This window comes from Schistocerca americana, chromosome 2 (assembly GCF_021461395.2).
Source record: "Schistocerca americana isolate TAMUIC-IGC-003095 chromosome 2, iqSchAmer2.1, whole genome shotgun sequence".
NCBI classification, from domain to species: Eukaryota; Metazoa; Arthropoda; class Insecta; order Orthoptera; family Acrididae; genus Schistocerca; species Schistocerca americana.
In genome coordinates, this window is record NC_060120.1 from 712822596 (window position 1) to 712839097 (window position 16502).

At 39.2% G+C, this 16502-nt stretch overlaps 1 protein-coding gene across 3 annotated transcripts in view; it reads left to right on the forward strand.

Annotated features, from left to right (window-relative positions):
• Window positions 1–16502, forward strand: part of LOC124595664 (transcription factor A, mitochondrial) — a 102139-nt gene that overhangs the window by 50850 nt on the left and 34787 nt on the right. For all 3 annotated transcript variants that reach the window (XM_047134509.1, XM_047134508.1, XM_047134510.1), the window contains exon 5: window positions 9406–9688. In XM_047134509.1, the coding sequence (XP_046990465.1) occupies window positions 9406–9636 (231 nt within the window). In that variant the 3' untranslated portion in view covers window positions 9637–9688. The remainder of the gene's footprint in view (window positions 1–9405; window positions 9689–16502) is intronic.

Consider the following 16502-nt stretch of genomic DNA (forward strand, 5'->3'; position numbering starts at 1 on the left):
GCCTCAGTGCAAAAAGGGGATACCTTTCATTTTGCATTTCAGAAGCCTAACATGGTCTCATTAATGTTGACTGGACCATATATGTTCAGTGCAAAATAGGGATATCTTCAGTATTTATCCATTTCTCCCACCGAGGTGATTATCAGATAAGATACTAAAGCTTATAGGACCTGGTGAATGTTACAGGAAAAGAAGTGTTATCTCCTTTTTGTGCTGAGGTCCTCAATTGCACTTGATGCTCAGGCAGTTGAAGGAATGCTCTAATACCACAGTTTTTAAATTTTCATAGGAGAAAACTGTTTGTATTAATTTTAATTGCTCCCACTCTCTTCTTAATTTAACTGTTTTAACACTGGAGGCTTCTGTTTTCACTTGTAAGGAAAAGGTGAAATATCTGGGTCTCACTTTTGATGAGAGGTTAAAATGGCATCTTAAAAAACAACTACTCAGATGTCTCAATCATAGATCTTGGGGAGCCAATATGGCATGGCTGCTCCAATTTTATAGGGCCTCTGTGCAAACCCAGCTTGAATATGGATGCCAGGTTTATGGATCAGCAAGGCCCTTGTACCTCAGGATGCAGTACACCATGAGGGTGTTAGACTGTCAACAGGGGCTTATTGGATGAATCCAGTTGCTAACCTGTGTGCAGAGGCTAGTTAGCCCCTGTTGTCTAATAGATGCCTTCTCCTAGTGGTATGCCAAGCATACGGAACTTTGTCCATTCGAAAATCACTGCCATCCATCCCTGTTGCGCAGCCACCACTGGAACGACTGTTCCATCATCGTCCATGGGCAGTGCGGCCCTTTGGGATCCACAGAAGGGAGTGCCTTGAGTTGCTACAGGTGGTGGTGGTGGTGGGGGGGGGGGGGGGGGGGCAGACACGACATTGATCATTGATGTCCAAAACCACAGGAGTAGTAGTGTGAGTTTTTAATGTGCCATAAAGTGACTTGGTCACCCATATTTCTAAGCCATCCAGCTAAAGCCTTAGTCACCTGCCTCTTTTTTAACCTCATCCAAGCTGCCGGGATTTTATTCTTGGTTCTATCTAGTTATTCTGCCGTGTTTTGTCAGACATTTGTTGAGGGCTATTCTGTGCCCCCCTTATCACAGTTGTCATTTCAAGTCTTCTGTGTGAATGCAACATTGCTTTCCTATTTATTATTATTATTATTATTATTATTTAATAGATTTTCTCCACACTCATCTGTATATCATTCACATAAGGGTGCTGATGACCTTGCTTTTTAGCGCGCTTACCCACAGATCATGATCATCTGCACTTAGTCTTCCTAATTCCCTTTGTCTAAACCCTCCTCCCCTCCCTGCTTAGCCCCCCCTCTTTTCCCTGTCTCCCTTATCAGACTTATATACCTCCCATCCTCTCGTTCCACATGCTGTTTCAGTTTTATAGTTCATTTGCTACCTCCATCCTCATTTTTAATTCTTATGTAATCATCACTTTCATTCATGGCCTCTTGAGTCTTTTGAACGTAATTTTTTTCTGTTACATTCTCCACTACCTTCAATTTTTTATCTCTGGTCTTGCTTTCCCTTTTTATCATACAATGTTCCCTAATGTGTTTGAGTGTAGAATTCCAGTGTTTCTATCCCCACCTCAGTCCTTAATTTTGAAGTATTCTTCACATCAATACTGTTCTATCATATCAGTCTCATGTCCCTCTGAACCCATGTGGCATTTCTTTTCCAACCTTGCCTTTTTTCCTGTTCCTTTAGCTTCATATCCTGCTATTCTCCTCATTACTTTTTACAGCCTTTTTAAATTTTCTCCTAACTCCCTTTCTCATATTCTTGAGACTCTTGATTATTATGGTTTTCTCCTGACACTGTTGCGCCCCACACCCTTTTGCCATTTCTTCATGTGAACTTTTTCTGAGGCATTCTCTTTTCATTGCCAGTTTCCAAAGTAATCCCATCCCTCCTCTGCTACCACTCTCCATACTCATTGTAGACAACTGCTCACATGAGCTTCTCTGTCATTCTCTGCATTAGTCATATGCATAAATAATAGAAAATATTGTGTGCAATTGTAACAGATAGTATCATTTCGCCTACAATAACCTTTTTACACACACACACACACACACACACACACACACACACACACACACACACCTAAAAAAGTGTGTGTTAGCGCGCGCGTGCACGCACGCGTGTGTGTATAGAAGTTCTAGTTTGAAATTTGATGATGGGCAATTTCATCTCAAATCGTACAGGTCAAGAGTGAATGTGTCTTATCACTATTTCAAAGTTTTCTGGAAAAAAAATGTATTCTGAAGTTCCACATGATACGTCTCCACAAGTACAGCATTTTGATTTTCTGCTGATTTGTTAAAATACTACAGACCTCTGCAAATGAGAGTACTTGTGAAAATGTCATAATGTGAGCAAAAACTGAAAAATTGTAATAAAGAAACCAAAAGTGCTAGAGCTCTGAATACATTTTTAATAAGTACTTTGTTCCCAGTACTATGACACACACACACACACACACACACACACACACACACACACACACACACAAATATTTGTGTAACTACGAAAATTTCTAACATTTTGCAAATTTCAAAAATATGTTTTGAAAATATGAATAGTCGTAGGATGTTAACTGTCTTGAGATATGATAAAGTGGAAGGACTACTAACTGTGAACTATGACATTAATGCGTGAAATTCTTAAGTAAAGATGAAAGAATCTGATATTTTTTGGCTATGTAGAAATTTTTTTTCTCCAAAACCGCCATCCTAAATGTTCTAAAAATTTCATGGTATGTTAGTTGGTGATTGTACTTAGGGAATGTACAATTAAAGTTGGCAGTACTTATCTGTACAAAATGTGAGAAAATTTTTAGGTACACCTGGCTCTATTCTCAAGGCCAAAAAATCATGTTTAAATGTATCACTGATTTTAAGTAAATTTCATGCAAAACTGGTATATCTGAATCAAAATAATTACTTTACAACATTATAAGTGAGTGGGAAACAATTCGTAATTTTGTCCGAAAACATTTTATTAAAAAAATGAGCTGTTGAATATTTATACCCATTTTTCTTTTTATGATATTATTCACAAATTATTATTGTCTTCTGCCATGGTTTTACATCTTCATGACTTTCCATGAATTAAAATTGCTTGCAATATAATAGTCAACACTGCAATGTTGAAAAGAGTTCATTTTTTTCTTTTTCATCTACTTGTTATTGAACTTGTGTAGCTGACCTGAATTTGCACACAGACAAGGATTGTCTAGCAAGAGCAGAATTGGGGAAATGGGAACTGCACACTGATCTTTTTATGATGGCCATTCGAAAGTATTAGCAGGACCATGAGGAATCTTAAAAGAGACTGTTATATCTTACAGCTCATGAAGGACGCTTATTATCTGTCCCACCCACCACTGATTGTCAACACACAAGAAATGAAGGGGCTCACTACAAAGTCGTCTAATGTATACTGCAATCTTTGCATTTCACACACAGTAACAGGCTGCATTTCTTGGAGAATCGTTCTTGCAATGTATTGCCGCTCAGGGACGCAACCCAGTAATGACTTCATTGAATTCCTACCACAGGCTTCATAGCAGACCATTCTTCTCTCTTTTTTAAGTGGAATTCCCTTAATATATTTTCATTTAGAATTAAGGGTTTCATGTTTGTTGCTAATGTTGATACAGTGTGTTCAAGTCCAGTAGAATCTCTTATAGCATCAACAGCTTCATGCTGGAGATTAAATCTTGTTGCAAGATGTTTACAGAGACCTCCTATCCCATCACACAAACATTTTCAATGAGCTGTTGCTGAAAATATCCATTTTTTGTCTTAGTTTTTGTTCTACAGTGCTGACCAAGCTCATAAAGCTGAAAGTGGTTTTTAAAATGAGATGCTGCGCCATCAGTCACATACACGTTGTTTGGGAAATGCATGGCCTCTGGACAGTGTCATCAATTATCATGTTGACAGCATAGCATGAATGTGCACTTTCATGAATGAGATCATCATTGACAATAGAAAAGCAGTGTGATGTTCCAAGGAAGTGAGCAACACATGTGAATATTGATAGCTGTGATGTGTGCCAGTGGTAACTTTGAATTTCGTTCTGCAAAGCAACAGACCAGTTCTCAGCAAAGTCGAAATGAAGAACTAAAGTGCCAGTATTCTGGGATGTGACTGATTTTACTTCTGCAATCCTGGCAATGTAATACTTCAGCAGTCATAACTTCAGCACCAGTACATGTTGCACACTCCTGCAACCAACATTTATCTTGTGGCTCTTGACATGTACACAAAAGCATTAGGTCCATCTCTATGTACTCCTTTCCTGTGACACTACTTATGGCAAAACCAGCAAGTTTCAAATTAGTGCAGTACATACTTCCTTCAGTGGCTGACATTTGCCCATTTGGTCGGAAGGAGTAGAATTTTGTGTAACCAATTTTTGAACTCAGGTTCTCCTTTTTCATGAGGAGATATGCTTCTCATATTGATGTTTTGTCATATAATTTTTTACCTTTTCACGTTTTTCATCATTTTCACTAACAGAGATAAGATCAGCCTGGTTAGGATTTTGCCTGCTGCAATCTTTGTCATAACTGAGGTAATATTTCAGAACAACAGGAAGCGTATCATCTTGCAATGGATGCCCACAGTAAGAATCTGGGTGTGCCCAAATATCTTTCTCATTCTTTATTTTATGAGCTTTGGAAATCAAATAATGTGAGGAATTGCTACGTATTTCTGTATCTGCTCCTTGGAGTATCTAATTGGTATCAGTGTCAGTAACTGTACCTTCTCAGCTTAGATGGTTGGTGAGATAGCAGTATTTAGATATTGAAACCACACATCACATTTCGTGCACATATCAGAATTTTCAGGTTCTGCACCAAGTGTGCTACATTGTACATGTCACAAAGTTTTGAAGATGTTGCTCATTTAAAACTTGTTTCAATTTCTTCCACTTTTCTTTTTACATACTGTTTTCCTTTGTGCTTCTTACCAAGGGGGTATAGCAGGGGTTGTAGCAGAAATGCCAACATTTAACACATTGACAACTTCACGCCCAGTAATATAAACATCTGCACTGTCTTCTCCAGTTTCACATTCGGGTGATGGTGATTGTTCAGGTGGGTTGTCACTAAATTTCTTCTTGTAGTGAGTGTAGCGATTCCTGCACAATGGATGTGATACTGATATCGTTACTTGAGCACCAAGATATTTCTACAATACTCTGACAGATTTCCAACAATAGTGAAGTGTTTGTCGCTTTCCTTAAACACCACCTTCTGTGTGTTTTTATAGCCCACACACCTCACTCTTTCACTATTGTATTTCCTCATTGACATTTCAGCTAACAAAAAGTTCAAACCGAACCCAAAACTCGATGCAGAATGGTTTATGTGCAAGTTCTCACTCGTTCGTTATATGCAAAAGTACACTGGAAACAGTGTTGCCAACATGCATATTTTATGTTAGAAATTCAGTGATGTGAAGTATGCAGAATGTTGAAAAATTTTTAACACTTTACACGGTAAAATATTGCACACTGTGTTTGCACTGACTACTAACATATTAACCAAACAATATTTCGTGTAGTTCTCAAAAGTTTTTGAATGGGTGTTTTCGAGTAAATAATTCGTAGAAACTCATAAAAATGCAATTTTTTACATGTTTAGTGATAAATATTTACATAGTACAGATAGCTGGGACAGAGCAGATATTGTTTATAATTACGTTAGTAGTATCTGGTAATATGACAGAAAAGATAGTGTTCTGTGACTTTCCAAATCAGAAAAAAAATTAAGTAGGAAAATTAATGTAAATTTCATATTTTCATCTTAAATTTGTGAGTTACAGAAGCCCGTAAGTGTGTGGGTGTCGACTACACACACGAAGTCGGAGCTTTATTGCAAAACATGTGCCAGGTTCTCAGTTCTTTTAGTTTATTTGTTATATTTTTTGTGTTCTCTACTGTTTTAAGCGGTACGGTTCTCCTGCATTGTCCCCTATGCTCCTTGGGGTATGGGACTATTACACACACAGTTATAAGGGTTATTTACAAAATATACATTTTTCAAAGGGCTGTACTATTTACAAAAATTAAGATAAAACAAAAATACTTTATTTCTTAATACTTATGATATAGAGCTGTAATATATATTTTTTCCAGAGAACACGAGTTGACATGACCTGTATGTTTTGAGATGAAATCACCCTGATAATGCTTAATTACGGGACTGTAAGACAACAGAAACTTCTCATCTGCTGGTATAACTCTTTAAGACAGTAGAAACTATAATCGAAGTGTTGAGTCGCAGACAGGGACAACAAAAAGACTGCTAAGCAAGTAAGCTTTCAGCCAAAAGACCTTCTTTTGAATTAGACAACATACAAACATTCATTCATGCAAACTCAACTCACATGCAGATAACCACTGTCTCTGGCTGCCAAGGCCATCCTTGATTTTCCATCATTGAAGACAGTAGACCCTAGAAGAAAGTGTGCACTGTAGTAACATTTTTGTAGTTGATTATCATTTTTAATTACTGATTATATTTTCCGAAAGTATGTTGCTTTAGGTGTGCACCAAGGAAATTGTAATATGTATTTAGCAAGCGAAGGTGTGGTATAGAGAATGGCTAGGGGAAAAGCTCCATAATTGTTAGTATGTACAACGTCCTACAGCAGGTGTACATGGTGAACACTGCTGAAGAAATTGTGGGTTCAATCCACACCACATTGAGCAGGGATTATACAACAAGAACACAGACACATTTACTTGTTTAGGTGCAGTACTGTACAGAAAACCACTTGCAGTTTGCAGACAAGCCGAAACAATCCATGTAGCTAACAAATTGGAGAGTCCTGCAGCATCTATCCATTGTAAAGAGAGGCACCAACAGTTGTGCGAAGAGACTATCAGTGTATTCTTTGGTAATTTAATCTGTGACATTTGTAGTTATTATACAATAGTGAGAGGGCTATTCATATATGCATCTCTGACTTGCTAGTAAAAGAAACAAATCCTTGTAGCTTTATTTTATGTTAGAAGTGGGGAAAGTAAACTTTGAAGGTCTCATTGTGTCAGTCAGCTCTCTGTTTTGTTTATTAGTTTGTTGAAATGGGCAATGTTATTGTGTCACCCACCACTTGTGAGGTACGTTCTGTCATTCACCTTCTGCGAACAGGTGGATTCAGTGCTACTGAGATTCATAGTCAGTTGTGTCATGTGTATCAGGATGGTGGTGTGAAGTATTCTGTACTGTGCTGCATGGTGTCATGGTTGCAAAAATGGACCTCGCCATGGATGTCGGGAGTGAAGTTGTGCACCATACAGCCTATTGCGCACAGTTTGAGCCATAACACGACGTCCTGTGGCTGCATGAAAAGCATTATTCAACATGGTGGCATTGTTGTCGGGGTTCCTCCAACCATAATCTGTATGTAGGGGTCATCCACTGCAGTAGTATCCCTTAGATGGCGTGAGCGAGATATGTCATCAACAGTTCCTGTTTCCTCCATGTCTGAACAACATCGTTTTGGTTCACTCCGAGATGCCTGGACATTTCCCTTGTTGAGAGCTCTCCCTAGCACAAAGTAACAATGTGGACATGATTGAACAATGGTGTTGACTGTCTAGGCATGGTTGAACTACAGACAACATGAGCCATGTACCTCCTTCCTGGTGGAATGACTGAAACTTATCAGTTGTCACACCCCCTCCGTCTAATAGGTGCTGCTCATGCTTGGTTGTTTACATCTTTGGGCTGGTTTAGTGACATCTCTGAACAGTCAAAGGGACTGTGTCTGTGATACAATATCCACAGTTAATGCCTATCTTCAGGAATTCTGAAAACCGGGGTGATTCAAAACTTTTTTTGTTCATAATACTACTCCCCACTTGGTATTCCCCCTTAACTTGAACGGGATTGCAGAGGCTCTCCAACTGTATAGGAATAGCGTCTCAGCTTCGAAGGAAATGAGCGATCTCTGAGACATCAATGGAAATTTGGATTGAGGAGGGAGGCATGCTAGGGTAGTCCATGCATTTGTGCAAAAGCCACTGTGTTTGGGTGGAGTAGTGGTTAGCGCATCTGTTAAGTGAGGAGGAGACCCAGGTTCGAATCCCAGCCTTGGTACACATTTTCATTTGTTGCTTCAGTCTGCATGTATACATCATAGATGTTTGAGACTTGAGGCTGTCGGAGACAGATAAGGACTGGAAGATCAGTTGAATAGAGGGGATAGTGTATTGAAAGGAGGCTGTAAGATAAACATCAATGTAGTAGATTAAGAAATGAGGCATTAAAAGTGATGGACAAGTTTTACTATTTGAGTAGTAAAATAGCTAGTGATTATCGAAAGTAGAGGATATAAAATGAAAGAAAAGTGTTTCAGAAAAAGAGGAATTTGTTGACATCAAATATAAAATTCAGTGTTTGGAAGTCTGTTCTGAGTCTCAAGAGTAGCTATGTGTTGAAGTGAAACTTGGGTGATAAGTAGTTCAGGCAAGAAGAGAATAAAAGTTTATGGAATGTGGTGCTGCAGAAGAATGCTGAAGATTAGATGGATTAGATTGAATAACTGATGAGAAAGTACTGAATTGAATTGGAGAAAAAAGAAATTTATGGCATTACTTGACTAAAGAAGGATCAGTCGATAGGATGCATCCTGAGGCATCAATGAATTTTCAGTTCGGTAGTGGAGGGAAGTGGAGGGACTAAAAATAGTACTGGGATGCAAAGGTTTGGCTACAGTAAGCAGGTTCAAATGGATGTATGTTGCAGTAGCTATTCAAAGCTGAAGATGCTTTCACAGGATAGACTAGTGTGAAGAGCTGCACCAAACACATTTTCAGACTGAATGCCAGAACAACAATAATGTTGAAAAGTAACCTTCGTAGTTAGTCTTCATGCATAGTTTAAAATGAAGTTATTTCTAACAGAAAGGATAGTTTTTACATGAATGGATAGACTGTCTTCATGGTCAAGGTAGTTTAGCACGAATTGCTCTATTATAGATGATATGCTTTTGCTTTCTGCACCTCATGAACTAGCTCATCCAACAAATTACAGGGATACAAAGAGCCTACACATGAGGAATCAGCTTTTCGCATATGCAAAACATTACAAGAGTTGAAAGTCACTATCATAATCATGCTATTAAAAGAATGAATACTTTAAAATGTTAAAAATTAAACAGTGTGAAATTAATGCCTCTCTTCTTTATATTCTGAAGTATGTGATGAATAATTAATTAGTTCTAATTATTTTCATAATTTGACAATCATTGTAAATACATGCTACACAACATAAAGGAAATATGTTGGACACATTTAGAATAATCTTTCTTGAAAGTTTTGTAATGATGTTATGCATACTGTTACAGGAATGGCAGGCAAAAGTTGCAGAGGAATGGCAACAGTTACCTGATAATGAGAAGGAGGAGTACTCAAAAAAGTCACAGCGTGATCTTGCAGACTACCAAGAACGGCTGCAAGAGTGGGAAGAACGCATGATTCGCCTTGGCCACATAGATATCGTGCGGAAAGAAGCTCTTATTGAGTCTCGTGATAGTTCAAGAGGTACCCTTCGTCACCGATCTCACACTCGAGAATAGCAATATGCTTGCTCCAACCCATCACCCGTGGCATCAAGACAGATTGTGGAAGGTATTTGATTTTAGATGTTTCATGGCAGTTCTTTACTTTGTACCAAAGTTTTTATATTCAAATTACAGAGACCTTAATTTTGATTATCAGCTGGTCTTTTTTGAGTTTATAAATATATCACTGTGGGATTTTATGTGTATGTCAGATTGATTTCAAATACCAAAAAATGGTTTACTAAAATCATTTCGAGTATTAGGCTGCATCTTTAGGAAACACTACAACTAACGTGCAGAAATTTCAACCATTTCTGCGCTGGTCCTCTTAAGAACTCTTGAACTGTTCGAAAGGGACCACTGCAAAGATGATATAAGTATTGCTATGTTAGTTGTTTTGGTGTCTCACACTGATGTGGCTAATATCCAAAATAGTTCTGTTCAGATTTACACAGGTTGCAGGAGCCTGTGAACTTGAACAATGCTTTTGACATTCATGTTGTATTTGTTATGCATCATTGTCAAAGTTAAATTACCAGATGTACTATCATGATTTAGATTTATAGCTGTCAGTTCCTTCACCTTCCTTCCTTGCCTACAGTTCCTAAACTCTTAGTGAATAATGATTAATTATCATAATATGATTTTTGCAGCATTACAAGGTCTTCCATTTTGTTGTTGTTTGTGCATGTCAGGTGAAATATACTTGAGTGATCAAAGAGAATGTGAAACCACCGAGATGTGTGAATGATGAGAATAACTGAGCACAAAGGAGTATCAAGTATGATTCTAATAGCAGTTTTCTCAGAACTTTGGTAGATGAGTTCTCTTTTACACATGTTGCACTACAGTAGTGCACATAAAAAATTTGGTACAAAAATTTTATGTAAAATTTAAATCCATTTTTGTGCATGTGTCATGATATATTGTGTACTTTTGTATGTTGTGTACTGCAAAAAATGTATGATGTGCTAGTAATGCTGTAATCAGCATTTCTGCTTTATATGGTTTTTAGCAGTGGTATCCTCATTCAAAGAATCATTCATCCTGAATTCCAGTTTATATCACAGTGAATAAATGTACGTTTTTGAGAAGTTTCAGAAGTTGTGATGCTGTTCATAACATATTTCGTACTAAGAAAAGAAAAAAATAGGCATTATAATTAGCATATTTTGTTCCATTTTATTTTCCCTTCCAGCAGAGTTTATATGTCTGCATTTATCAAATTAACTCTGTTTTCTGAATTTGTTAGCAACTATAACCTCAAAAAAAAAAAAAAAATTGTAACTATTATCACACGTTTAATAGAAATCTCATTCTGCACACTAATTGCGTGAGGTTAAAGGGGATTAGTAATACCTGAAACATAACAGATCCAGAAATTAAAAGAGAATCATAAGGCTTATTGTAAAAGTTATTTGTTTATTATTCTGTAAAATTTGCACCAGCCTTGGTGCAGCCCCACCATGAATGCTGTTCCCAAACACAGGAGGAGTTAGTTGACACTTGTAAGAAGCTGGAAATTGCCGTGACTATTGTCAACCAGCTGGAAGCTGCTGCAAATGGGTGTTTCTGGAGAGCACGCAAGTCATGTACCAGAGATACTTGAAGTACCTGAAGTACCAGGTGGTTTAGATTAAAGTACAGCTGCTCAAGGAGGTCCAGTGTGGGCTGTAATTATCATATAACAATGAAACTAGGTAGATATGCTAATGTGTTAATGCAGAACTGATTTACGGTGGAAATAAAATTAGTTCAATGTTGGCCACCAAGAGCAAATCTGGCACTGTACAGCATCTCGTTGTTGTCTACAGTACTCATAGTAAGCAAATTGTCTAAGCAGTGGTTAGTAGTAAAGTCAACATTATGCCTGTCTCACTTGCTTGACCTTTTCTGCTCATGTCCTGTTTCTAATCTATTACACATGGAAACATTTCTATATATCTTTCTTGCATTCACAATGCCAGATTGCAGCTAGTGCCAAAATTGGAACTAATCTTTTTCTTGCATAAGTCCATTCTGTATTAACACACTACAATATCTACCATGTTTCATTGCCATATGGTAATTATGGCCCACGCTGGATGTCTGTGAGTAGCTGCATTTTAATTATAACCACTCGGTTCTATCCTTGTTTGTGAGAGGCACATCGGTGGTAGGGAAGACAGGTACTACGGAGAATTCGGGGTGTTACACCCATCCCTTCTAACCAACAAGTTCAAGGTGCTGCCTTCCACAGAAATGGAAACTGAGCTAGTGAGGCTCACTTCACCTGTTAGGAAACCTGTTGTGTCGTGTTTTAAGAGGAAGGAGATGCAAAAGGGTAAAGGTCTATTAATGATTGACAGTTAAAACATACGGCGAATAATTGTATCACTTAGGCAAATGACAACAAGGGATTTGAAAGAATGCCAATTGCACTCAGTGCATGTGCCTGGGGGGCAACATTCAACATGTTTGAAGAGACTATTCTGGCAGCCATTTGACGGAACAAGGTGCAACCAACTGTAGATTGTGGCACAGTTTTGAGAAAACAATGCCCGTCATCTGGGCTCCGAGGCCATAGGTGGATCATTCCAGTGACTGGCAGAGAAAATTGGAAAAACCAGCCTTGCTCAGTGTTTCATCTAAGCTCATAATTTGCATCACCAGAATTGATCTTGGTTCCTGATTGTGAGTCGAATAGAAGGACTTAACCAGAGACTTCGAATGTTATGCGACAAGGTAGCCTGCAACTTCCTAGACATGGGGCATAGGGCTGTGAACTGTAAGGTCTCCCTAAATGGGTCAGGTGTGTACTACACATCTAGAGTGCTACCCAGGCATCTAGGGCGCACATAAGAGCTTTCCAGATTAGGCAACACCCCATCCAGCTGTAGGGAACCTAGATGTGTCAGCATAAGATACACAGAAATGCCCCCTGCAGGTGAGAATATTAAAATACTAGTGGTTGACTGCTGAAGCATTCGTAACAAAGTGCCAGAGTTTGAAGCACTCCTGAAAAGCAGTGAACTTGCATAATATAAGGGGCGTTCAAAAAGAAATGAGCCGGAGCCATAATTACAGAAACCATTGCCTATGTGTTAGAAGTACTGACCCTGGTTGTTGAGACACTTGTCCCACTGTGACACAAGGTGGTGAATGGCTGTCTCATAAAATTCCCAGGGCTGCAGTGTTAACTACTTCCACATGTACAGCTGGACATTGCCATCCACATGAGTGCAGGAAAGGTTATGCTGACGTTCTTCTTTGACCAAGATGGCCCCCTTCTGATTCACTTTCTGCAGCACCAGACAACAGTGAATGCCCAGCATTATTGCAAACCTTGACCACCCTTCACCAAGCGATCAAATCTAAACGACCAGGCAATCTCACCCATGGGCTCATTTTGCTCCACAACAATGCAAAGCCTCATACAGCCAACACAGTCATGGCACTCCTGCAGAAATTCAAATGGGAGGTTCTCAGCCACCCTCCACACAGTCTGGACATCTGTCCCTGTGATTACGCCATTTTTGATCCTCTTAAAAAGGCTCTGAGGGGCCAATGATTCACCTCGAACGATGACATCCAGCTGTATGTGCGGACCTGGTTAACATCACAGCCCTGGGAATTTTATGAGACAATCATTCACTGCCTTGTGTCACAGTGGGATAAGTGTCTCAACAGCCAGGGTCAATACTTCTAACATACAGGTACTGGTTTCTGTAATTATGCCTCTGGCTCGTTTCTTTTTGAACGCCCCATTTGCTAGGAACAGAAAAGCTAGTTAAAACCTGAAATCAATAGTAGTGAAATTTTTAGGGAAAATTTAAGTATGTATCAAAGCAGAGGATAACGGTAAATGGGAGTGGTGTATTTGCTACAGTAGACACTCAACCCATCGAGATAGAAATAGAAACTGCATGGAGATCATCTTCGCAAGACACTCTATCAGAGATATTCTGTTGACCACCAGGCTCATCTTCAGAAATAACTAAAAACTTGAGAGAAAACCTAAGTTCACTAGTACATATGTGCCTCAGTGATGTTGCCATCATAACAGCTTTTTATGCGGTAGGCTTGACAAGATGTCCTGGAAACATTGCTAAATGCATCCTCTGAGAACTGCCTAGAACAGATTGTTTGGAAGCCCACTCATGATTGAATATATTGGATCTATGAGGGTAGTTTGAAAAGTTCATGGGATCACCACGAGAGGTCAGCGCTAGTGCAACGAGTTTTTCTCATGATATTCATTGGACTATTGCCTGTAAACACATGCCGTGTCGGTGCTCTCAGAAGAGAGCTGTGGCAGTGACGTGGCTCAGTTGTTACTCCCCCGTAGTGATTTGCGAAGATGGGAAAAATCGAGATTCAAGCAGTAATTATGTACGTCGTAAAGAAAATTATGAAAGCAAAGGACATTCATGCTGATTTCCAGAATACACTGGGGGACTCTGCTCCTGCATATTCAACTGTTGCCAAGTGGACAAACGAATTTAAATTTGTTCAGGAGAGCTTAGGTGATCTTCATAGTGGTCAGCCAAGATGTGTCACTTCTCCAGAAATCATTGCAAAAATGGTCATGGAGGATCGCCGATTGAAAGTGCGTGAAATTTCTTACACTTGCCAGATGTCATCTGAAAGGGTATATCATATTTTAACTGAAGAATTAGAAATGAAAAAATTGTCTGCAAGATGGGTACCATGACTCTTGATGTGCGCCTGCACACATGTGCTTTACCATGGCAAAATTATACGAGCTAAGGTATGAATTGTTGCCACACCCACCTTATTTACCTGATGTGGCACCATCAGATTTCCATCTCTACCGAAAACTGAAATTTTATCTTGGTGGACAAAGATTCACTTCAAACAAAGAATTGATAGCTGGCGTTGACAACTACATTGAAGGTCTGGAGGAAACTCATTTTCGAGATGGGATCAAGGCACTGGAACATCATTGGACCAAGTGCATTTACCTAAAAGTAGACTACATTGGAAAATAAAAAAGTTTCAGTGATGTAAGTACTTTTTTTCTATTCCGTGCCGAGAACTTCTCAAACCACCCTCGTAATAGCAACAAATAGATCTGACCTCTTTGAAGATACCCACATAGAAACTGGTATCAGTAACAATGAGGCACTTGTAGCAACAGTGATTACTAAAAGTACAAATGGAAACTAAAACAAGTAGAAGAATTGACACTGTCCAGTCACATTAATGTGATCACCTGTCAAAAGCCTGAATAAACACTTTTTGCTTCACAGACTGCTGCAAGAAGTGCAGGAAGAGAGTCAATGATGTTCTGAAAATCCCGACAGGGATATGGAGCCATACTGATTCCAGTGCCTTGGCCAGCTGTATTAGGTTTCTTGGTTGAGGATTCATGGTGTGAGCAGCCTGATCGAGTGGTCCCACAGATTCTGGATTGGATTTAAAGACAGTGAGTTTGGTGGCCAGGGAATTGTCATAAAGTTGTCCTGGTGCTGTTCGAACTTCACACATTCACTGCAATCTGTCTGACACATTACATTGTCCTGCTGGTAGATGCCATCATGCCAAGGATAAAGAAATCACATGCAGGGGTGGACATGGTACCCAAGGATAGATGCATGCTTGTGTTGATCCATTGTACCTTCCAGAATGATATCACCCAGGGAATGCCACAAAAATATTTTCCAGCCCATAACACTCCCTCCTCCAGTCTGGATCTTTCTGATGATTGTCAGGTGTCGGCTATCTATCTGATGTAGCATAAAACATTGGGTGTATGAACCAGCCACCTGCTGCCGAGACACACACACAGCAATGTTCAATGAACAGTCATTGAGGAGGCACTGTAGGTAGCCCCTCGATTCATCTGGGCTGTCAGTTGCTCAACAGTTGCATGTGTATTTGCCAGTACACTCCTCTGCATCTGGTGTTTGCCCCTGTCGTCTATGAGCTTTGGTGTACCACAGTTTCCTTTGTACTGGTTTTGAGTAGCACCGTTTTACTATGCATGCTATGCTTTCACCCTGACAGCCCAGGAACAGTTCAAATTTAGCCATTTCGTAAATGCTTCCCTCTTTGGCCTGAAAGCCAATGATCATGCCATTTTGGACGTCACATAAATCGCTCCATTTCCACATTATGAAAATGATTACGCTAATTTCCATGCCCCCCGACATGTTTTATATACTGTCCACTACTAGTGCTGCCACGTGCCATCTGTGGGTGGTCATTGCATTTTGATGTTGAACATGTCTTTGCATGTTGATGTCGAACATAGGTGGTGGTATATATTCACCAAATAAGAAGCTCGAACCATTTAACTCTGAAGAGGGGCATATTGAAAATCTTTAGCTCAGATTTAGAAGAATAGTTGATCGTGTTGTTCATAGGCATTGTACCTAGTAGAACAGTTCATTATGAGAGAGAGCCTGCATGATATAGGATCATTTATAAAGTCACAGAGACTGCTGTATAATAGCCATATTATCAAAGGATCTCTTACAAAACTTAAATAAGTTCTGCTCATTTGTAAAGGCTGTTAATGGTACCAAAGTTAGTGTCCAGATATTCATGCATGAGACTAAAATTGAGGATGGCAAAGCCAAAACAGAAATGCTGAATGAGGTTTTCATTCGTTTACAAATGAAAATCCAAGATTATTGCTCCAGTTTAATTCTCGCACCACTGCAAGGATGAATGGCATTGAGAAACAGCTTGGATTGCTAAAATCGAACAAAGCTCAAGGCCATGATAAAATCCCTAACAGACTGTATGCCAAATTTGCAGCCGAGATAGCCCCTTTTATCTTTAATATGTCTAGATCCTGTGAGTAAAAAACAGTGCCCAGAAGTGAGTAGTTAGTTATTGCTCAGTTGTGTGGGACCTCTGCTAAATAGGAGTAA